The sequence below is a fragment of the Tachypleus tridentatus genome, chromosome 13, assembly GCF_004210375.1.
Source record: "Tachypleus tridentatus isolate NWPU-2018 chromosome 13, ASM421037v1, whole genome shotgun sequence".
NCBI classification, from domain to species: Eukaryota; Metazoa; Arthropoda; class Merostomata; order Xiphosura; family Limulidae; genus Tachypleus; species Tachypleus tridentatus.
Window position 1 is genome coordinate 180,592,661 of NC_134837.1, and position 26,049 is coordinate 180,618,709.

Sequence of the window (26,049 nt, forward strand, 5' to 3'; positions counted from 1 at the left end):
AAAGTTGACGTACAAACACCGCCTCACCGAATATTGCGCGTGGCCTCGATTCCAAACGCGGCACGCCCCCACTCCACAGTGTATTCACATTTCTTGAATACGTTTTTCAAGATTTTAATTACACGGTTACGCCACGTAAAAGCATATCGTTCAAATACACCATAGAAACGTTTAACGTGAAATAAGATTTAGTCGGTTTTCATTTTTCAAACGAAAATCGTAGTTTGATCATTATTATTTTTTTCAAATTCATAAAATTTACGTCTTAAACACAGAACTACATATACAAACCTGAGAGAAGACAGTTTAAGTAATACTTTCATTGTAACATCACGGTTTTTAAATAAGAAAAATTATAGGTTTTCCTAACCCGAACCATGTAACTAGTAGTTAAATTGTTCATGATTTTGTATGTGATTAAACACCCACACAATTCGTTCCTCCAGTTAAAGCTAGCTTGACATTGTTACCTGAAGATAAAATGTTAAAAACTTAAGTCTTTACTGTTGTAACTTAACAAACTTGACCGCAACAATACGTCTGTGATCTACCTGCGTTCGTTGTCGTTATAAATTTGACGTAAAGCTGCTGCACGAGGGCTATCTGCTAATAGCCGAACCTAATTTATGAAATATATATATATATATAAGGGGGGGGGGTGATAATACATGATGTTTTTAATTACTTATTTATAGAATTAATTATATTTTAAAACATGAGTGGTAGAAGTAAAACATCAGGTCAATAGTCGTTTCGCCACATGTAGAGACCGTGAGACTGTGCAGAATGCGACTTATCATCAATAACAGTTACCAAATCTCTTCTCAAATTTGACCGTCGTTCTTAGAGCTCACCTACAGCCTCAAAGTGCAGAACGGGTCTCCACAACAACGGGACGCGAACTTGGCTTTTTATATTTTATATCTGTATGAGATATAATATGCTCCTTACTTACTGTAGGGAATTACAACACCAAAACCTGTTTCTAAAAGAGCAAGCGCATACGAGAGAAAAACTTACAGATAAAATAAGTTAAATACGCAAACGAAAATAAAAGCAACGAAACCTCTACTACAGCCACAAGGATCTGTTAACAAAAACAGATCGCTATATCATACATGATATTGATGGGCTTAGTACCTCTTACTATTAAATCCCTACACTAGACATTAACATTATTTTAACAAGAGTTAGATACCATCGTGGTATTTTAAAAAAGTATAAGGCCCGTTATCGCCAAGTGGTTAAGGTACTCGACTCGTAATTCGAGGGTCACGGGTTCGAATCCCCGTCGCACCAAACATGCTCGCCATTTCAGCCGTAGAACCGTTATAATGTGACGGTCAATCCTACTATTCGTTGGTAAAAGAGTTGTTCAAGAGTTGGCGGTGGGTGGTGATATCAGCTGCCTTCCATCTAGTCTTACACTACAAAAATTAGGGACGACTAGCGCAGATAGCCCTCGTGTAACTTTGCGTGAAATTCAAACCAAATCAAATTTCAGGCATAAATACGCGCTAAGTATCACTTATGAACAAGTGTAAGTTGATTTCAGAATTGTTTATGATTTTACAAAACCAAATGAAGCGAAAAACTACAGTATGAAGTATTTGCGAGTGTTTATGACCAAATAAACAAAAATTTTAAAGTTACACCACATGCAACTTCCATCATATTCCAGGACACGGCCATGAAAAGGCGAAAGTTTTAAATCAGTGTTTGTGTTAGAATACTATCAGAATCATTTGACAGTAAATAAATCACTAATTGAGGAGGAAAGAAAAGTTTGAAAGCGTAGCTGAACCCTCCAGGTCCTCAAAGACCTAAACCTAGGTGTCAAACGTGTACACAAAGACACATATGGAAAGGCTTATCAAATCCATTCGTGTCTGAATTTCTACACTTGATTGGTTAGCAGTGAGAGAGGGTTCAGTAAAAGTGAGAGACAGTGTTATCGTAAAAGTAGAAATATGGACACGGGGCATAAAGAAGGTGGAAACTGTTATTGGCATCTCACATTATCTTGCAGATCGTTTACCTCGCGAAGAGTGCACATAAAACCAGTTGCACAGTAAATGTCGCCTCCATTACTTAGTCTTCGTCTGATAACACACCGTAAACGGAGATAATCTACGTCACGACAGAAGCTATTGTGCCCCTCCCCCACGTCCTTAATGTACTCAATCATGAACCGATGCCCATCTAACTATATGCACGTTTTGTCAACATACGCTTTACATGAGGCCAAGACTCTATCGCTGCTATCGATGTTAATTCTTATATCATATATATAACGATTTTCTTTTTAATTTAAGTGGTTCCACCCTTAACGCTATAAAGTCTCGTGGGAGAGGCAAGGAATTCCCTAACCAATAAATCCTTGTCTACAGGAAGTTATAAATAAATAAAGGCCAGATAATACACTTATGATATAGAGAGAGCTATATAAAAAGAGACAGAAAGAAAAAAGGAATATTTGGAAAATTACTAACATCTCGAAAACGTTTTGTTGTTTTTAATAATATTATTTACGAGCTGGTAAAGGATTCCCTAACCTATTAACCCTAATCCAAAAGAAATGTACAAAGAAATTATATGCGAGATAGGGTCCGGCATGGCCAAGTGGTTAAGGCAATCGACTCGTAATCTCCTTTCAGCAGTGGGGACGTTGTAATGTAACAATCAATCCCACTATTCGTTGGGAAAAGAGTAGCCCAAGAGTTGGCGGTGGGTGGTGATGACTAGCTTCCTTTCTTCTAGTCTTACACTGCTAAATTAGGGACGGCTAGCACAAATAGCCCTTGTGTAGCTTTGTGTGAAAATAAAAACAAACAAACAATATCTGAGATAATACAAGAGAGTGACAGCAAATGAGAAGTTATAAGCCTTTAGAAGGCGCTTTACTCATTTGATATTGTTAGTTAAGAATCTATATAAATATAATAGAATAGTCTGTTGTATGTCCATGTAACTACTTCGCAAGATGTAGGTGGATTTTCACCAAAATTATTGTCTAGATTCGTTAGGTCTATGCGGGAGTACATACAAATTTTCACTTTTTGTGTTTTTTTTACCGCTATTTCGCTGGATCTTTATTAAATTCGGTACGCAAGTTTGTTGGGTTAATGCGAGATACATGAAAAATTACGGTTTCACATTTTATATGCTCTGTACTTTTTATATTTGTTTTTTACAACAACACATAAAGAACGAAATTTTTAATGTTCTAAGATAACCTATCTTCAATCAAGAATTTACATAACTTCCGTCCAGATGACGGGTACTCCAGCTAGTTGGAAATATCCTTTGATATGTTATCTTTCATTAAACTATACTTCTTAGTATTAAATGTGTTTATTACTAGTTTCCGGAAAATTAGTCGAGCGTCAGGAGTGTTATGCTTGGTTGTTTCTAAATTTATCGCAAAGCTACACGAGGGCTATCTGCGCTAGGCGTCCCTAATTTAGCAGTGTATGACTAGAAGGAAGGCAGCTAGTCATCACCACCCACTGACAACTCTTACGCTACTCTTTTCCCAACGAATAGTGGGATTGATTGTTACATTACAACGTCCCCACCGCTGAAAGGGCGAGTATGTTTGGTGTGACGGGGATTCTAAACCGCGACCCTCAGATTACGAGTCGAGCACCTTAACCACCTGACCATGCGGGACCGGAGTGTTTTGGATTTCCTAATAAGGTTGACTTCAACCTCACGGTTCAATAAGGAGTATACAGGTATCACCACGGACTTACCATTACATAAGGGAATAATTCACCTAATTTTTGAAGTCCCTACTTTAATTGTAGGTTCCCCTCAACTGCCCCTAAATTCAATGTGCCCTTCCACGAGGTACGAACATCAAGTACTAGAATATTATATATAAAACAAGCATGTTCATAGCATATTCTTAAACACTTACACATTTAGTTAATACATCACTATATTATTATTTTTAACTTTGTTCAGTAATATACACGTTAAAAGAGTTTAGCACTGATCAAAGTGCTGACACTCTCTCCTTCAACTGTAGAGTATCGTATACAGATCGGGTAGCGTTGCATCGTCCACATTTCTGAATCATCAACCATATAGGAGGAGGTAAACGGCCGGCAGCAACACTATTTTTAATTTATTATTAGTAATAATTACCAACTGATGTACCCCCCTCTTGGGCGGAAGTAATTGTGTGTTTGTGTACCACCCCTTGAGATGGGATCCTCTATCCACCCTGGGAGAGAATATAGACACAGGGCCAGAGCGATACAAGCTTCTAACTGTTATTGTATGTGACCTTTATACAAGTAAAATCATCAGTACGTGTCATGCCCTTTCGACAACTTCCATATAACGAGAATACCATAATAACATGCAGAATCTCCGTACAAAAAATAAAAAAGGGTTTGAACACATTTGACTATAGATATAAACTAGTCACAGAAAGTTGAACTTAGTATCTATTTCCGCTACGAACTTACACCTGGATTGGGCCAGCTGATTGTAAAAGGGTTATGTTGAAAACTATTAACAGATTCCACAGGTGTCTTTCGGTAAAGGCTTGGCATGGCCAGGTGGTTAAGGCACTCGACTTGTAATCTGAGGGTCTCAGGTTCAAATACCCCGTCGCACCAAACATGCTCGCCCTTTCAGCTGTGGGGACTTTATAATGAAACGGTCAACCCCACAAGAGTAGCCCAAGAGATGGCGGTGGGTGGTGATGACTAGCTGCCTTCCTTCTAGTCTTACACTGCTAAATTAGGGACAGCTAGCAGATAGCCCTCGTGTAGCTTTGCGCGAAATTCAAAACAAACAAACAAAAAACTTTAGGTAATGTAAATATTAATTCTAAAGTTATAATTTAGTTCCAAGCATGTGTAAATCTCACAAAACATAAGACTCGAAAGATCAGAGGAGCACAAACATTACTGCAGTGGAATTGAACTCTGTCCTATAGGAACAATAAATACATAAAGATAATTAATATATATGTGAATGAATACCTGAAAGTCATTAAAAGATTGAGTTACACATTTCGTTGTTTGTCGTACACAGGTTTCACAGAAACTTTTCAATGCTCGTGATGTAACAAAAACCATACAATAAAATTATAATTATACGGAACGTGAGAAAAACGCAAATCTTGCTACTGCACACGGAGAACTGTATGTACAGCCGCAAGATTGTTAATGAATTTGTATCAAATTGTGCGTTATTGGTTCAAACATTTATTAATAAAAATGACAACTAGATGTCTACTTGATGTAATTACGACAGAAGGTAGATGTATGGTGAATTTCTTGAAAGTAAAATTACACCATATATAAAGTATACTATATGGCCAAAAATGTGTGGACACCCCTTCTAATGAGTGGGTTCGGCTATTTCAGCCACACCCATTGCTAACAGATGCATAAAACCAAGCATCTCCATAGACAAACACTGACAGTAGAATGGGTCGTACTGAAGTGCTCAGTGACTTTCAACGTGACACTGTCATAGTATGCCACCTTTTCAACAAGTCAGTTCGTCATATTTCTGATCTGCTAGAGCTGCCCCGGTCAACTGTAAATGCTGTTATTGTGAAATGGAAACGTCTAAAAGCAACAACAACTCAGCCAAGAAGCGGTAGGCCACACAAGCTCACAGAACGGGACCACCGAGTGATGAAGCGCGTAACAATAATTTATCCACAGTTGCAACACTCACTACCGAGTTCAAAACTGCCTCTGGAAGCAACATCAGCACAAGAACTGTTCGTCGGGAGTTTCATAAAATGGATTTCCATGGCCGAGCAGCCACACACAAGCCTAAGATCACTATGCACAATGTCAAGCGTCAGCTGGAGTGGTGTAAAGCACACCACCATTGAACTCTAGAGTAGTGGAAACGCGTTCTCTGGAGTGATGAATTACGCTTCACTATCTGGCAGTCTGACAGACGAATCTGGGTTTGGCGGATGCCAGGAGAACGTTACCTGCCTGAATGCATAGTGCCAACTGTAAAGTTTTGTGGAGGAGGAATAATGGTCTGGAGCTGTTTTTCATGATTTGAGCTATGCTCTTAAGTCCCAGTGTAGGGAAATATTAATGTTACAGAATACAATGGCATTTTAGAGAACTGTGTGCTTCCAAATTTGTGGCAACAGTTTGGGGAAGACCCTTTTTTGTTTCAGCACGACAATGCCCCCGTGCACAAAGGTCCATAAAGACATGGTTTTCGAGGTTGGTGTGAAATAACTTGACTGGCCTGCACAGAGCCCTGACCTCAACCCCATCAAACACGTTTGGGATGAATTGGAACGCTGACTGCGAAGCAGGCCTTATCGACCGACATCAGTGCCAACCTCACTAATGCTCTTGTAGCCAAATAGAAGCGAATTCCGCACCATGTTCCAAAATCTAGTGAAAAGCCTCCCAGAAGAGTGGAGTCTGTTATAGCAGCGAAAGAGGGAGACCAACTCCATATTAATGCCAATGGTTTTGGAGAGAACTGTTCAACAAACACATATAGAGGTGTGATGGTCGGGAGTCCACATACCTTTGGCCATGTAGTATATGTTAAAAGGGAGGAACCATGAAAAAGACTACAAAGCTTCACGTGATGAATAAACAACAAAAACTAGCCAATCTTCAGATCAGGGTTCGTTTCACCATCCTTTTAAAGTTTATAAAACTTCCCATGATTAACAAACACCAACTACTAGCCAAACTATTAGATCAAGATTCGTCCCACTGTCCTTACAACGTATATAAACTTCCCGTAATGAACAAACAACAAAAGCTAGTCAAACTACAGATCAGGATAGTTTCCTTGACTCTTTAAATGTTTATAAAGCTTCCCCTGATGAACAAAAATTAGTGAAAGTACAGAACATGATCGTCCCACAGTCCTTTCAATATTTATAAAACTTCCGGTGAGGAAGAAATAATAAAAACTAACCAAACTACAGACCAGGATTCGTCCCAACGTCCTTTTAACGTTTATAAAACTTCCCATGATCAACAAGCACCAACTACTAGCTAAGCTACAAATCAGGGTTCGTCCCATCGTCCTTTTAACGTTTATAAAACTTCCCGTCATGAACAAACACCAAAACCTAGTCAAACTATAGATCAAGATTCGTCCCACTGTCCTTTCAACGTTTATAAAATTTCCATGATGAACAAACACCATAAACTAGCCAAACTAACGATACATATTCGTCCCACCGTCCCTTTGACGTTTATAAAACTTCTCGTGATGCATGAGCAACAAAAACTAACCAGACTACAGCCCAGGATTCGTCCCAACGTTTATAAAACTTTCTGTAATGAACAAACGCGAAAAACTAGCCAAACTTCAGATCAGGATTCGTCCCACCGTCCTTTCAACGTTCATCAACCTTCCCGTGATCAACAAATACCAAAAAACTAGCGAAACTACAGATCAGGATTCTTTTCTCCTCTCTTTAAAGGTTTATAAAACTTTTCGTGATGAACAAACAACAAATACTAGCTAAACTATAGATCAGAATTCTTTCCACCACTCTTTAAAAGTTTATAAATTTCTTGTGATGAACAAAGAACAAACACTTCTGAATCTACAGAACAGGTTCGTCCCACAGTCCTTTCAATATTGATAAAACTTCCAGTGAGGAAGAAATAACAATAACTAACCAGACTACAGACTAGGATTCGTCCCAACGTCCTTTCAACGTTCATAAAACTTTCCGTGATTAACAAACGCCAAAAACTAGCCAAACTACAGATCAGGATTCATCCCACCGTACTTTTAACGTTTATAAAACTTTCCGTGATTGACAAACGCCAAAAACTAGCCAAACTACAAATCAGGATTCGTCCCACAGTTTGTTCAATGTTTATAAAACCACCCGTTAGAAACAAATAGTAAGAACTAACGAAACTACGTATCAGGATTCGTCCCACCGATCTCAACACTTACACCTCTACAATGTTAAATCCCAAAATAATTAGGAACATTTCTCTAATCCATGAATAAATAAATAAAACAATAATAAACACAATTCAGTTGGCACAACATATATATATAATTGTTTATTTACAGTTAGGCTTTCACACTTATTACTGTTCTTATGTTTAAGCCTATTATATTGTTCTTATCTTGTCCATCTGAAAATCAGACAGGCATTTCTAAGCAAAGATTCGACTCAACCTCCAAAGCCATTTTCAGAGTCAGGAAGATATCATGTTACGGTTCTATCTCTGCTGTATATGCTTGCCGAGTTTTCGATTCGCTTTCCTACTTTTCACTGGGCAACAAAGACGAATATTGCCTTAAATATGGTGAGCGAAGTCTTTTAATTATATTTATTTATTTTTAATTTTAAACTATAGGTATGCTACGATGCTACTTGTAAATTTCGCATGTGACGGATTTACTGTTACTGAGTTATATAACATAGATGTTTGTTTCAATTAAATATATATTTAGAAATGCGTGTAAATTATACTGTTAAATCTGTATTTGAAATTTCCTTCGTATTCAATAAATCTGTAGATTCTCGAGTGTACAAATCAACAATATACGTTTTGCAAAAGTACTAGCATATTATCAGTATTGTTGGGCCAACTGAAATTTGTAGATACTCGCTTAACGTTTATAATCCGACGTGCTAAAGAGACAGCATATATTGTTGGTTTGCTAAAGTCAGTATACTATAAATGTCGGAAGATATGAATATTATTAAGCTAATTAATCGGGAAACCACATATATATCACCAGGAACGTTTGTACGTTTCAAACATTAGAAACCACTTAAATTCAGCAGATTGACGTCGAATGTTAATATTTCTACAAAGATATTGTACGACTTCAGTTGTGAAAAACTCGCATGTGATCAGCAAAGAGCTAGCTAGCTCCATGTTAAATAAAGAGTACCTACATTAATTAACTCAGAATTTATTAACTCATCGTAAACCGTCGATAAAATATTCAGTTACAGACCAGATAGAAGACTTAACACTGTTTGTGGGCTTGTAAAGTTTATGTATAAAAAAATCATTATTTGTAATAACTATTTGTAAAAAACATTATTATAAATTGTATTGTTGTTTGTATATTAAAATATATTTGTGTTAAGAAAGAAAAATTGTGTGTGTCAATCTTGTTGGCAAATATAATAAATTTGATACATCTCGATATTTAATTAACTTCAAAATTAAAATTTACCTCAGTTTCAGGTTATTTGAAAATCGTAATACGTAGCATAATAAACTGGATGCTCGTCCAAGATAAATTATGATACGTAACTCGTGGAAGAAACAAGACGTATTAAATACGCAAATTCAAATGCTAGAAACCAGAATCGCTTATGCATTGTTCGTCAATTTTCAACAGTAAAATTATAATTGGAATTATTGTTATTTATTGTTATATTAACGTTTTTTTCGCTGTTGTTGAGAGCAAAACCACACAATGGGCTATTTGCAGACTTACTGTTGTGGGGTGTTGTGTTGATAATATTGAAACATTCAGTTATTAATTAGCCAAAATGAGACGCGGAAAGTGCTATAAATCTTACATTTGAGCAGTTTTTTAAGCCTAAAAAGATATATAAATATATGAATAATCCTCTAAGTAACAACAATGCATGTGATATAAAACTTCAGTTGTGAATTAATCCTCCTAAAAGCCATCGATGGAGAGCTGTAGAGGCTCTTAAATCTCCACCGTGAAATCACAAGATAAACGTAAAACTACGAGTATGATTTAGTGTGCGTTAATTGTAGCAAACGAGCCTGATTATGGAAAAGTTTGTTCGGGTTGTTTAAAGCTTTTTTTACATTTGCTCTCTGCGTCTCTACTAAAAATGGCGCTTGCATCATTTAATCATATGTTGAACAAGGAACTATAGTAGTTTTCCATACACCTATATATATATATATATATATATATATATAAATTTTGCTGGTATTTATAGAACATGTTACTACATTCTGTTCCTTGAATTTAATAATGTGGGATAAAAAATATACTCGAATTTCAAACTGTTGATCTTTCCGCAGTCTGGAAGTTATTACTGTATTTAAAAAATAAAATAAAAATAACATTATTTTATAATTATAACATCTCTATTTCTTCATACTGTAAAGACGTTTAAGAATATTACGATCTGAAAAATCGATTGCACATAAAATCTGGTTTACTTCAGTTTAAGTTTTCCCGGTGGAAGATCACTCAACTTGAGGGCTTACAACGGTAAAACCCGGAGTTCGATTCTACGTCGAGAATACAAAAACTATTCCAATGTGTTTTGCCTCTAAAATAACAAATTCCTAAAACTGGTTTACTTCGGCGTACAAGAAGGTATCCATCTTATAAAAAGTACCTAAAACTGGTTTACTTCCGCTAACAAGATGATATCCATTTTATAACAACTACCTAAAACCGCTTTGCTTCGGCTTACAAAAATGTATTCATCTTATAACGAGTATCCCAAATCGGTTTATTTCAGTTTACAAGAAGATATCTATTTTATAAAAAATATTACACAAAACCAGTTTACTTCGGCTTACAATAAGATATCCATCTCATAACAATTACCCCAGAACTTCTTTTAATAAATGTGGAAAAATGTGATTTTATGAAGTGAGGGCAGCAAATGACATTTCAAAATAATGTGTTTCATTTGAATACCATATTTAATGTGAAAAAAAAAACAATAATAGATATGGAAAAGAGCGCAACCCCCTCCACCGATGAACTGCTAAACCAATATAGAGAGAATGATTTTTTTTTGTCAAAAGGGATTTCATGACGTGGCGGAATAGCATTCACCACCACAAGTTCTAGATCAGTCTCTGAATAGTTCATTTCAGGCGATAGCAGTGAATGTACACTTCATGTGAAAAAATACATTTCACATGGTAGATTTCATGTGTAAACAGTGCATTTTATAAGAAAACAGTACACTTCATGTAAAAACAGCGCATGTCATAAAGCACATTTCATGTGGAAACCATGTTCCATGTAATGCGGTGTTTCATGTCTCATGTGAACGTACGCGCGCGTGTGTATGTACGTGTGTTTCGTTATAGCAAAGCCACATCGGTCTATCTGCTGAGTCCACCGAGGGGAATCGAACCCCTGATTTTAGCGTTGTAAATCCGTAGACTTACCGCAAACGTAAAGCATTTCATTACGGTATAGGAGTTTCTTTTTCACAACAAACAAAATTTATTCAGTTAGTTTTGTGTTCGAACTCGTAAAAATACAACAATATAAGTTGAATAGTGTTATAGTTCCATAGCGAGCAGGAATAAAACATAACAACAACACGAAAAAATATTTTTTTTCTTAGTAACTCTCATTAAAAAAAAAAGATATTTGGTTATTTTCCAATAGAGAGAATAGTCTTACCTTGAGAAGATATTCCTTGTTCTGACTGACTGCTCGGTTTTAAACTCATCGGATGTTTCACAGGCACTGATACCCTTGTTTTCTAGCGACTCTTTCGGCCTAAATGTGAAGTAATCGGAGCAGGAAAGGCGAAGAAAGAGAAAAACAGTCGTATAAGAACTACAGTTACTAAGTAATCATAAAGATACACACTAGTTAAAAATGCACCCCCACAAAAACAACAACTAACTTACTTAGTTGCACCTGGGTACCATGCATCATCTTGCTGTAAATAGAAACCCCTCACGCACGCACAGACCAACACGTCCTCGCGAGCTTCCTATGTATGTGAACGATGATATTCGAGCCCCTACAAAAACTCTTGTACAAAATTCCCCAGCGATTTATTTATGTGCTGCAACTGAACGTACATATTGTGTATACAGGGTCTTTATCTATGAACTAGAAAACACGGTGTTTTGTTCTTCAAGTCATGGCTTAGTGCATCCGGTCTTGGAGTTTAACTTCCTGTGGGATCCAAGTGACAGATTTACGGATTACCTGAAGTATACGGATGTATGTGATATATGTCTCTATGAAGGAATTACTGAAACGGAAATATTTTATTAATAAGGCACATGTATATTAGACAACACCAACTGATATAAAAACGTGAGGTTTGGCTACAGATAAACAAACACGTGAAGTTCGCCTACAAAAAAACAAACAAACAAAAAAAACGTGAAGTTGGCTATACATAAACAACAACGTGAAGTCTGACTACACATAAACAAAAAAGCTTAAGTGCAAATAGTGCACAAAGACGTAATTTTTGCCTCTGCAAATGGTTTGTTTGTTTTGAATTTCGCACAAAGCTACTCGAGGGCTATCTGTGCTAGCCGTCCCTAATTTAGCAGTGTAAGACTAGAGGGAAGGCAGCTAGTCATCACCACCCACCGCCAACTCTTGGGCTACTCTTTTACCAACGAAAAGTGCTCTGCAAATGGAAATAAAGTTACATTTAATTATAAGTCCATATATTTCTAAATATCAAGCATAACAAATAGTTCTATACAGCTTTTCTTCATTACTATGCGCAAACTTACACAATAAATCATCTGCGTTATGCCCTCAAACTTAGTGCTGGCCACCAGGGGTCAGTCTTGTAGAAAAAGTTGTGTGTCACTATATGACTGTATTATCCAGTAATAGAAACATCCAAAACAGTTATTGTTTGTTTGATATTTTGAATTTCGCGCAAAGCTACATGAGGGCTATCTGCACTAGCTGTCCCTACTTTAGTAGTATAAGACTAGAGGGAAGGCAGCTAATCAACAGTCAACTCTTGGGCTACTCTTTTACCAACGAATAGTGGGATTGCCGTTACTTTATAACGCCCCCACGGCTGAAAGGGTGAGCATATTTGATGTGATGGGGATTCGAACCCGTGACCCTCGGATTACGAGTCGAGCACCCTAACCACCTACCATGCCGGGGCCCGGAACAGTTCTTAAGAAGAAGAAAAAAATCTAATTGGAATGAAAGCTATTTATTGGCCATTTTATTCCCAAATTATTTTTTTAATTTGTGTACACGGACAGACATTCGGCGGCATATCTCAAGGCTTATAACGTGGTGGGCACGACAAAGATAACCCATTGTGCGGCTTCGCGTTTAACAACAAATAAGCAAACAGTTTATTTCTCTCTCTGTTTTCTGTGCTGTTCATAAAAGCTGCTTCTATCTTACATACCCGTTTCATATAACACGTAAACTTCTACAAAATACAAAAGAACGTGATTTCTCCGGGTGTAATTTTCTTTTAAAGGTGATGGGCTGCTAGTGGAGAAGCTTGATGAATTGACAACAGGATAACATACACAACACGTGCGAACCTCGAATGACGTCACATTTGATATGTATGTTTGTTTAAATTATATATTGTTGAGTTGTTTCTCATAGAACTAATTTATTGTTTAACACTGTAAAAATTTGTATTATTTACTAGGAAGGCGGTAGCATTAACTCTGTAGAGGTGGCTGGTATTCTTTATAGGCATGTCATTCTAAATATCTCCTCAATAGGCCATCAGAACGTTACAATACTGTCCAGTATTTCCTTTCATGACAATATCTATGTAATGACTGAGTCCCAAGTCCTAGAAATGTTTGTAAATATCCTAATAAAAAGTTTTAATTTCTTGTTCTTTTTTTAATTACATGATAACTGAAAAAACTAAACAATGGTGTCGACCAATTTCACTGAGGTGACGTAGTTACAGAGTATTCGCTTATGTGAATATGATTAATTACTAGCAGTAATTTTTTTAAGCAATTATAATTCTAGGGTAAACGATGTTATCATTACCTCTTGAAGTCAGCATTCTTACATAAATCTAATGTTTCTTTAAAAAACTTAACAGGGTGAAACAGGAATTACCAGCTAATGATAGATAAACAATAAATATTACAGTTAGAACCTTATAGCATTTAGAACATGGTTATAAATACAACTTTCCTCTGTCTATTGAGATAATTAATGAAAAAGAAACTATTCAAAAAAGGAAGCAAATGGATGGCTGATATCCGTCATTCATAAACAATATAAACAAAATAGTAGGGTGGTATTTTCATCAACCCTGCATAATTAATAACAAAGACAATAATTAAAATAATTGTAATTGAATAGTTATACATATTACTACACCTTGTGCAAATTAATTGAAACAAATGGTCATTTTACAATATTTTCAGCATGGCGGCCGGTGTAGGCTCGCTGGACCCGCTGATTTCCTTTAATAGTCATTTTATCACACAGACGGCGTCATTAGCTGTGTTTTGCAGTACGGTCGATCTATTTTTGGGATATATGACGAAATTTTGAGGAACATTACGTCATTCGAAATTGTGTTAGAAGGGCAAGGAGACCAGTCAAAAAACAACTTCTTACCAACTCAATCAAGAAAAAACGGTATTAATGGGGTCTGAAATACAAAAACTGGACGCAAGAACAATGGAGGAAGGTGTTATTCATTGACAAGACTCATTTCTTCGTACAGGGCCAAAGAAGTCTGCATGTTCGCAGATCTCCAGGTGAGAAACTTCGAGAATCTCACATCAGTCAGTTCGTAAAACATACCTTGAAGAAGATGTTTTGGGGCTTTTTCAGCTACTATGGCGTCGGAGGCTTACATATCGTAGAAGGTATGATGCAAGGACAACAGTACATCGAAGTTTTGCAGAGAAGAGATGGATCTGGCATTTTTCAGCAAGATCGAAACTTGTGAAGAATTTTATGACTACAACGCTAATAAAGGTGCTGGACTGGCCTGGAAACTCTCCGGACTTAAATCCTATTGAAAATCTTTGGGCGATTTGTTAAGAAAGACTTCGGGGAAAAGACTATACTACGAAAGATAAGCTAATTGAGGTGTGGTACCGCGATCCAAAAATTAGTAAAGATTGCAGTCAACTCATGGACTCGATGCCAAAGCGGATTAATGATCTGAAAAATAAAGTCGGTCATATCATGTATTAATCTGTAATTTTATGATTCTCAGAAATAAAACGCAAAAAAAAAAAAATCGCAATTTTCCGTCTTGTTTTAATTAATTTGCACAAGGGTGTATGAGTTTAATTTATCCTATTACTGTCTGTTAATATTCTATTGCACTGTGTGCCTGTGATATTATGTAGAGATCACGCTATTGTCATCCTTACTATATTATTTACATTGTTTTTGAAGGATTGATATCAGCCACCCTACATTTGCTTCCCTTTTCTGAAAAACTTTTCTTTGCTTATTTATGTATACTCCGCCTGGAGTGTATATTATAAACTCTATTTACACAGTGTTTATGAACGGCGAACAATAACGAACCGATTATACCAACTCTTGGGAGTTTTAATACATTAGAATATACAAAATTCGAAAGATTTTTCAGATAAATAATGTTGCTGGACAATAAATTAAGCTATCAATATATATATATATATATATCGTATGGCATTTTAGCATGGATCACTTTGATAATACTTTTATATCATGTATCTACACGACAGATTACACCGTCCTGCCATCTGTTAGTAGAAGTAAAAATTATTTGAGTATTAACGTAACCTAAATCATTACTTGACAAAAGTATGCATTTACACTCAAAAACTAAGAGCAAAGTTACGCGCTCATGTGATTACTTCTAACCAAACAGCGAAATTGGCTAACACGGAGTACTCTGCACGTAATCGCGGCTCGAACTTTGAACTTTTCGGTCGCAGCGCGCCACGCTCTCCCCTGAGCCACTCCCAGGTGTTGAATGTTTTTACATAATTGTTTAACAATGTGAGTTTTTAAAACACTTTACCAACAGACACTGTTACGCCATCTTTTGTGGTCATTAAAACATTATTTATTAATATTTATGATGCCTTCCAACTTAAAGAGGTATCAGTTAATTGTTATACGTCGTCATTTTACTGAGAAAAAGTTTAATTTACCCTCAAATTACCAACTTATTTATATATCGAACACCTACAAGAACTTTGGTGCATAGATAGTTTTATGAAGCCACTGAGTCAGAGACCTTATGAGTTTAATAAAATTGGGAGGATTCATATGTTATATCGGTCTTTACATCTCGGCTGTCAAATGTTGATACTGTGTGGCACGTGTGAGTTTCGACTTTTAGAAAAGTATACTTAACATGTATTTATTAACTATTCAGTCTTCAGAAAAGCCTGGCATGGTCAGGTGGGTAGGGCGCTCGATTTATATATAATCTAAGGGACGCGGGTTTGAATCCCCGTCACACCAAACATGCTTGCCCTTTCAGCCGTGGGGTCGTTATAAAGTAATTATCAATCCCACTATTCCTTGGTAAAGGAGTAGCCCAAGAGTTCGCGGTGGATGGTGATGACCAGCTGCCTTCCATCTAGTCTTACATTCCTAAACTAGGGACGGCTAGTGCAGATAGCACTCGTGTAGCTTTTCGCGAAATTCAAAACAAACACATTTTCAGAACAACGAGTAGGTAGTCAAGTTGGCTTTACGTTTTTCAGAAAAAGAAAAGTAAAACGGAAAGTTATCTTCAAGCGACTTGGTGGATGAGAAGCTAGAAGGCTTAATACGCTAAAACTTGTGGATCGATACTTGCGATAGGAACAGTGAGATGTGTAGTTTGGCGTTTAAAACAAAGAAAATTTGATCTTGTACAAACTTCCTATTTTTCTACCACAAGTTTAATGATGTCCAGTTTAGTTTCTTCGTATTTTATATCTGAACGTTTCGCTAATAAAATTGGTTTCTTTGTTTTTTGAATTTCGCGCAAAGCTACTTGAGAGCTATCTGCGCTAGCCGTCCCTAATTTGCAGTGTAAGACTAGAGGGAAGACAGCTAGTTATCATTACCTACCGCTGCTCTTTTATCAACAAATAGTAGGATTGACCGTAACATTATATATAACGCTTCCAAGGCTGAGAAGGCGATTATATTTGGTGTGACGGGAATTCGAATGCCCTAACCACCTCATATCGGGCCACACCTGCGGCAGCCGTACCTAATTTAGCAGCGTAAGACTAGAGAAAAATCTAGTTAACATCATGCACCGCCAACTATTGGGTTTCCCTATTTACTAACAAACAGTGAAAGTGACAGTAACATTATAATGCCTTCCATGGCTGAAAGGTGAAGAGAACTTTCGGTGACAGGGGTTCGAGCCTGTGGCTCTAACATTGTGATTCAAACATACTAACAATCAGACCATGCCATGCCGGTTTATAATACTTCACTTTAAAGATGTTTGATCTGTTATTGACCTTAAAAAGAGAAAGATATTATTAAACCAGTAGAATTCGATAGCACTAGACAGTCTCCAATTGTGCAGCTTTAGGCTTAACTAAGCAAATAAAACAATAATAAAAGAATATTCCAACGATATCTGTTATAACTCCATCTGTAAATTAGGCTTAGGCCAACCTACTTTTTAAAAATGAAAAATAAAAGTTAGATACTGCGCAGCATAAACATTTCTGTAAACGAACTCCAGAATACATCCAGAGCTTAAGTTCTTACTATGATTAACAAACCTTGCTGTTTTGGTAGCCGAGCTTCTGAAATTAGCTTAATTCATACTAGCTGGATTACCCGAATTCATGATAAATTAAAGGTTATCCTAGGATATAAAAGTTGCTTCCCTTATATGTATTTATAAAAATATGTGAAAACGCCCATAAAAATCGCAAAACACAAAATATGAAACCGCAAGTTTCTAAGTATCTCTATGTGGACCCAACACTCCTTCATGACAAATATGTTGAAGATCCATCAATAGAGGATGAAGTAATGGTAGAAAACGTACATAAAAACCGCAAATCTGAAAACTTGTATGTACTTCCGCATGGATCTAAAGAACCTGCATATCAACTCCGGTAAGATCCATCCGCATACTGCAAAGTAGTTACAAGGACGTACAACAGACAGTACTATCATATTTAAATATACTCTTCAAAAAAAGAAACGCAAAAGGGATATTTTTGTTATTTTAAAGAGAAATATATGTAATAACGTTACAAGCTCAGAGTATGTGATGTTACACGTGTTAAGGCACTGATTGTCAGACCAAAATGACAATAAAAGTTGTGCACTTTGAAAACGGAGGAAAACAACGGATTTTTCGCCAAAACGCATTCGTGTCCAATAAATTTGTTTGAGAGATCTGCATGTTATGCAAGTGCAACATGTGCAAAATCCCTATAAAAGTGACGGGTTCTTGGTTTCCATAGCTCAGTGTTAAGCCACCGACACGCAATACAGTTACGCCAAGACTGACTGAAGCACAACGCAACAACATCATTGGTCACTTGGAAGCAGGCGAATCTCGATCAGATGTTGCCAGAGCTGTGAATGTCCACCCAAGCACCATTAGAAGGCAATGGAATCGTCACCAACAACATGGATCAACTCGTGACCGTCCACGATCTGGCAGATCTCGTGTGACCACGCCCGCACAAGATCGCTACATCCGGTTACGTCACCTTCGGGATAGGACCACCACTGCGACGTCTACTGCCTCAACCATACCAGGGCTGCGTAGGATTTCCGATCAGACCGTACGCAACCGTCTACGAGATTCTTAAGCCCCATGTGCAACCCATCATGGTGAACGTCAACGACGTTTTTTAACATGACAACGCCCATCCTCACACAGCCCGACTCACTACTGTCTTCTTGAGACACCACAACATCAACGTTCTTCCCTGGCCCTCCAGATCACCAGATTTAAACCCCATCGAACATCTTTGGGACGAGTTGAACCGACATCTGCGACGGCGACTACCTCAATCGCAGACTCTATCTCAGCTTGCAGCAGCTTTGCAGGCTGAGTGGACAGCCATTCCACAGGATGTGATTCGTCATCTCATCGCTTCCATGGGCAGGAGATGCCAAGCAGTTATTGATGCTCACGGGGGCATACTCGTTATTGACGTTGAGTGACGTTAAACTTCAACTAGTGAGCGTGGACTTCGCCTTTGCAGACTTTGGATGTTCAGCAGTGAATGTGCAAAGTTTCACACATGCCATACAGAACTACCCGAAATAAACTTGTTAACAATTTGTCTCAAATTTTGCCTTTTGCGTTTCTTTTTTTGAAGAGTATATATAAGTAATACATGGACATATAACAGACTAGACTATTACATAGGTTACTCCGCTTGTTAATGACACTTTTTTATCACTATATAATTCACACGCGTTGTTTTAAACCCTTCTAGCACCCATGTGTAAAATGGACAGATAAAAAATGAAATCACATTTTCTTTAGTACTGTTGTGTGTTGTTTTGTTACGAGACTTTGAAAGCACTTAATTTGTCGATATCAAAGAAGGATAAGTTTTGTGTAGCATATGGATTTTTGGAGAATCAAGGACAGTAAAAGAAACATCTGTTCAAAAATCGTCGTTTCGTGAAGTTTGTTACGATGTAAACAGTCTATATGTAAAAGGAACATCTTTAGTATCCACAATCTATTTGTTTTGTCCTCGCGAGAGATAAATGAATATCTCGTACAATCGATGGCACATGAAAACAGTTGTATGTTTACTGAAATAATCTGTGTAAATATACATATGAAAAATACGTATTTATTCCAATTGTACGCAATGTATTTGTGAGTGTACATGTTCTTCTTATAGCAAAGCCATATCAGGCTATCTGCTGAGTCCCCCGTGGGAAATCGAATCCCTGATTTTAGCATTATAAATCCGTAGACTTACCGCTGCACCAGCGAGGGACATACGCAATGTAAATATTCTATAGCTTAATGTATTCCTCATATTCCAGTCTATAATGCCCCCTTGTGGCACAGTGGCATGACTCCGGACTTAAACCGGTAGGAACCGAGTTTCGATACCCGTGGTGGACAGAGTAGTGATAGCCCATTTTGTTGTTTTATGCTTAGTTCTGAACAAAACACAAACAGTCTATAATCTCGATTTACAAAAAAATGAAATAAGATAAATGTTAATTTATGATTTTTAACGTTAAGTCTTATTTTATGGTGGACTAATAAATTTATTCTTCATACGAATACAACTTATGTGATTGATCAAAATATAATATTTAAAAGACCAATTGAGTTAATTTATAAATCTGTAAATATATATAAATGAAAAACTGATTATAGCGTCTTCAGCTACGAGTTGCAAAACTTCTCTGTTGAAATCACGGCCACAACTAGTTAAATTACGAGCAAAGGATGAATAGGGTGTTATTTTCTTTCGTCGTGTACGCATGCGTGGTTCAAGAGATGAGTAAATCCTTTATGGGTAGTTCGTAATTACATTAATAAGCCCTCCGCTTGGTTTAACGGAAAGTTAAAGGGCTTTATAACGCTAAAAATAGGAATTAACTGGCAATGGGCATAGCGTAAATAGCCCATTGAATAGGTTCGCTTAAAAACAAACACAATTACTAGTACTTATGCCAAGTAGATGGTGCTATCGTTCCCATAATGCCTTTGTTATGTTTTGTTCGAATTATTAAAAGGCCCAGTATGGCCAGGTGATTAAGGTACTCAACTCGTAATTCGAAGATCGCGGGTTCGAATCCCCGTCGTACCAAACATGCTCGCCCTTTCAGTCGTGGGGGCGTTATAATGTGACGGTCAATCCCACTATTCATTGGTAAAAAAAGTAGCCCAAGAGTTTGCGGTGGGTGGTGATGATTAGCTGTCTTCCCTTACACTGATAAATTAGGGACAGCTAGCGCAGATAGCCCTAAAGTAGCTTTGCGCAAAATTAAAAAAACAAACAAACAAATCAATTATTAAAATATTGCATGAAGTAAACAGTTCTCTAATGGGCCAGAAATAAGTTTCTATAACTTACAAGATAAAAATCCGGGATTCGATTATTTCGATTCACTGCGATGGATGTGGTGCAGATAAATTATTGCGTAACTTTGAAGTAAGAAAACATTGAAAAGAACTAACTAAAAATTAACCGCTAATTTACATTAATGTAAATAACATAATTATTTAACTTCTGTTATTAAACAGATAATGAACTCTACTATCTATAATTATAAAACATTCTTGAATGTTTTTAGACCTTTTAATAACAGAGATGATATATTTCCATGAATTTGTTATTATTTTTTCTAGGTTATGCTTATAAATACGTTTTCACCAGAAATTCTGAAACATATATTATAACTATATTCACTATTTATATCAAATTTTGCATGACGGTGGTTTTATAAAAACTGGCGAAAATGAATGAAAAACCCTTAGTTCTGTTAATAAGCCTCCCAGAGGAACAGCGGTATGCCTACGGACTTACCACGTAAGAAACCATTTTTTCGATATCCGTAGAGTACAGAGCACAGATTCCACATAGCTTAACAATATATAAATCAACAGTAAGCTTAAAAACAAACGGAATTCATAATATTTCAACATAATTATTTGCAAAATCAATAGAGAAAAATAATATGAATATATCAGAGTTTATATATTTGTAATAGTTATCCATCTAGATTCCTCTCTAGGTATGAAATATTTTTGTTAAATAAAACGTTCTAAAATAACCTATCCATAATATTTGTCTTTTTCATTACATTCCACATTAGAGCCTTACGAATAGAGATTAGGCCTAATAGGTTGTACATCTAAATCACGCTGGAGGTCCCACATCTAAAAATACCTCCTTCATTAAGGTATACTTATTGTTCCAACACTGTATTACATAGTAACTTTATTTGTCTAGGTGTGTCAGAGACTTTTGACTGATATTTGTATGAAGTCGAATTTCATAGGTGACAGTAAGAAAATATCATTATAAATTTTCAAATATAACATTTACGTGTTTGTATATATATATATAAAACGAGAAACAAATATTCCCCAAAATATGCTATGTTTAGTTTGTTTTGAATTTCGTTCATGCTACACGAGGGATATCTACGCTAGCCGTCCATGATTTAGTAGTGTAAGATTAGAGAGAAGACAGCTAGTCATTACAACTCACCGCCGACTCTTGGACTACCTTTTTACTAACGAATAGTGGGACTGATCTTACCATTATAACGCCTCCATAGCTTAAAGGACGAGTATGTTTGGTGTGACGGTGATTCGAACCCGTGACCCTCAGATTACGAGTCGAGTACCTTAACCACCTGGCCATGCCGAGCCAATGTTTTGTTAGTGATATTTAAGGCAAAGATAGCTATCTTTAAATTTTCGAGTAAAACGAGATAGAGAGCATTAAACGTACAATAGACTAGATGGCATTAAAAGTACAACAAACTACGTGATATTACAACTACAACAAAGTACAGAACATTAAACGTATAGTAGATTACATGGTATTAAAAGTGTTTGGACAAGAGAATATTTTATCATTCTTTATATTTTATGGAGTTAATTCTGCCACCATCTCACAATATAAACTTCAACACTATGGTAATTCTTTACTGTGAGAATACTCATTATGTAGAACTTCCATATACGTGTACCAAGGACATGTCATAAGGATTCTACTTGAATAAACATACTGATCAAAATTAGGGTCTGAAATAACTGTCATGGTGCTCCATGCAGTGTCTTAACTCTATAGAAAGAAGCTAGCACATAATACCAATATATGATAGAGTAAGTCACTTTCATAGCAATCCACAAATAAGCTTTGATAAAACAGTGTTTTACACTGTGTATTAAGTTTTGTTACCATGCCATGGCGAAAAAAAGCGTAGAGAATTGTCAGTAAAACAGAGAATTAACATAAAAGCTTTACATGATGCTGGTTGAACTCTCTGACAAATTGCTGCAGACCTAAAATTCCCCAAACACTATCAAGTAGACCAGACAGGTAACTTTGAAGATAAGAATGAAAGAGACAGAACACCTAAACACAATGATACTAATGTTAAGTATCAGTGATAACGAGAAAACCCACTTGCAGAGAAAAATATATATGGTCATTGTGAAACCTGACGATGACCGAAAAAGGTCGAAACGTCGTTCGCTCCTCTACATAAAAATTTTTCTCAACCCAAACTAGCCGTTTTTACATATATATAATGTTAAGTATCTTTGTTTATGTAGCCTTCTGGACAGAAGGAAGACTGTTACTGATCTCAAGCATGAGGTAAACAACCGTGGACCAAATGACAGAAAAGTGTCCTGATATAAAGTATCATAAAAACTCAATAAGAATGAAATATTTGGTCGTGAAGCAGTAAAAAAAAAAACAACCTTTCCTTCGATCTTTAAATATTTTAAGAGACTGAATTTGTCTAAAAAGAACAAAAGCTAGACTGTTGATTATTGAAAAGTGGTGTTATGAATTGATGAGTCCAAATTTGAAATACTTAATTCAAAACGTATGTTGTATGTCCGGCATCAGAAAAGTGATTCTTAATTAAGTGCATAACACCTACCATGAAGTACTGAGGAAGGCAGTATGATGATTGGGGTGGGATTCTGCTGAGACAACAGGAGATTTTTTCAAAATAGATGTAATAATGGACCAGTACAGGTATCATCAGATACTGATCCATCATGGTATACTTAGTGGTTTGTATATTATTCGTAAAGTATTCTTCTACCAAAGAGATGATGACTCCAAACACTTATCCAACCTGTGCAGAAATTACATAGCTAAGAAAGAAGCTACTGGAGTTATTCAAATGATGCAGTGGTCCTCATAGAGTCCCACTCTCAACCCAGTTGAACAGATCTGGAATTTGATTGATTAGAAACTTCAAAGAAATCAAACGTTACTTCTAAAAAGAACTTTATGGAAATATATTAGACATTTGGAGTAAAATCCGAAAGGACACTTTGATTAATAAATAGGTTGCAACAATGCCTGAAAGACTGTCTCCAGTCATTAAAGTAAAAGGGAACATACAAAGTATTAACTGTTTACTGAACTCAACACTTCCACTGAGTTTCTGTTGTACTAAATATAAAGATTAATAACATTTTGATGTTTCACGTGTGATATACCTTCCATTGTTCTTTGAAAGAAACCTAAAACCTAATGTTTGACTTTGTCCTAACAATTTTTCACAATACTGTACATTGCGTTACAAGTACAATGGAGTATGTGACATTACAAGTACAACAGACTACATGACATTACAAGTACAATAGACTACATGACGTTACAAGTACAATAGACTACATAACATAACAAATACAATAGAGTATCACTAACACTTTAAAACTGTTCTCTTTATTCAATCAAATTTGTTCCACTACAATAGCCAGTAATAATGTACATAGTGTACAAAATACCTATATACTGAAGCTACAACTGTCACGCCTTCGAAGTGTTCAGATCGATTGATCCAAATATTTTACGTAAAGTATAACGAACAGTGCGACTTTTATGTCGCTTTCATTAAAGTATATTTCTAATAAAAGTTACTAGCAGCCGACGTTTTGTGATCTATGCTGCCTTAATCAGCTCGGCTAAGTTGTTTGATTCGAAAAGTATCTTAAAACCACACAACCTACATTACGTGTTGTTAAAGACACTTACTGTGATAAACTTTAAGTTCTCCATTATCATTTATTAAGTTAAAGTTCACCTGAAACCTCTACAGAAGGATGTAATGATGAAATAGTTGAGCCTTTTATCCTTAAACTGTTTTTGTTTTCTGGAATGTTTGTGATTTTGCCACGTTATAAATAGCTTGATTGGGATAAAATTATTGATAACGTCTAGTGGTCCTTGCTGATCTCTCGCAATCCGTGAATCATTCTGTAATAAGCGTACTTCTTTGCCATTAAGCCTATTTCTCTTCTACTAAGCTTTCTCCTCTTCTGTTAAGCCTGTTTTTCTTCTGCTAAGCCTATTTCTTTTCCGTTAACCCTATTTCTCCGATATACGGATTTGGGTGGATGTGTATGAATATAAGCTTGTGTTGACATAGAAGCAACAAAACTACACAGTAGCGAATTTATCACCACGAGTAACGACGCATGTTTTTTTTTTTTCACTTCTGGATTTCACAATTAACAAAAAGGAGACGGAAGGAAAACCTGACCATTAAATTTGACTTGAAACTTTAAGAGATTCGCTCTCTTTCCCTCTTTCTCTCTATCGGAGTGAAAGAAGGAAAATGTACTTATCTACAAGCTCATCAAACAATGTTACGAAAAACTAGTTTATTCTAATGAGAAAATGAACCAAAATCTGCAACAGATATACCGAGTTTTCTACTTTATTTAAGTCCTAGCACTAAATACGCTATTAACACTAACTCTCCTCCAACAACGTCTTTTAAAGAATCCTCGTACAGCTCAGAGAGAAAAGCTTGTGGATCGAACAGCAGCTCACGAGCAATCATCCCATGAGACACATCACAAGCGCGATATTCTTACACTAAGGAAAGGCACACACAAAAAAAAAAAAATTACCTGCTTTCGAAAATGCCTGCACTAGATTATTTTATAGTTTGGTGTCTGGAAATCAATTCTGGTTTTTGCAAGCAAAGTGTGTATGTGTATTTTCTTATAGCAAAGCCACATCGGCTATCTGCTGAGCCCCTCGAGGGGAATCGAACCTCTGATTTTAGCCTTGTAAATCCGTAGAAATACCGCTGTTCTAGCGGGGTGCACGCAAGCAAAGTACCTTTGATTATTTAATTTCTGTAGTGTATATTGACACATATGAAACATTTCTATATCAGAAACAAACGACCTTGACACCAAATTTGTTACTTTTCTTCAAATAAACACTCAACGTTTCACTTTACAGCTTCTTCGGTAGCGTTCCACTGAAACGTTCCTGAAAAAACTGTAAAGCGGAGCGTTGAGTGTTCAATTGAAAGAAACTTAAATATGACATTATAAGGTCCTTTATTTCTAAGTAATTGTTAAGCTTCGATTATACAACATGCGATATCCAAAATTAATGTTGAAAGCAATTTGTAGTTGATATTAACTAAACATATTGAGATACATTATTAGACAAACCCATATTTTGACAAAGAATGAGGAGTTGGTTTGGTTTGATTTGAATTTCGCGCAAAGCTACTCGAGGGCTATCTGCGCTAGCCGTCACTAATTTAGCAGTGGAGGACTAGAGGGAAGGCAGCTAGCCATCACCACCCACTGCTAACTCTTGGGCTACTCTTTTACCAACGAATAGTGGGATTGACCGTAACATTATAACGCCCCCATGGCGA

At 36.4% G+C, this 26,049-nt stretch overlaps 1 protein-coding gene across 1 annotated transcript in view; it reads right to left on the reverse strand.

The window, feature by feature from the left end:
* LOC143235991 (IQ motif and SEC7 domain-containing protein 1-like) overlaps positions 1-26,049 on the reverse strand; it is a 189,335-nt gene that overhangs the window by 121,888 nt on the left and 41,398 nt on the right. The window contains exon 2 of the mRNA XM_076474144.1: positions 11,380-11,478. Coding sequence (XP_076330259.1) covers positions 11,380-11,478 — 99 coding nt within the window. The remainder of the gene's footprint in view (positions 1-11,379; positions 11,479-26,049) is intronic.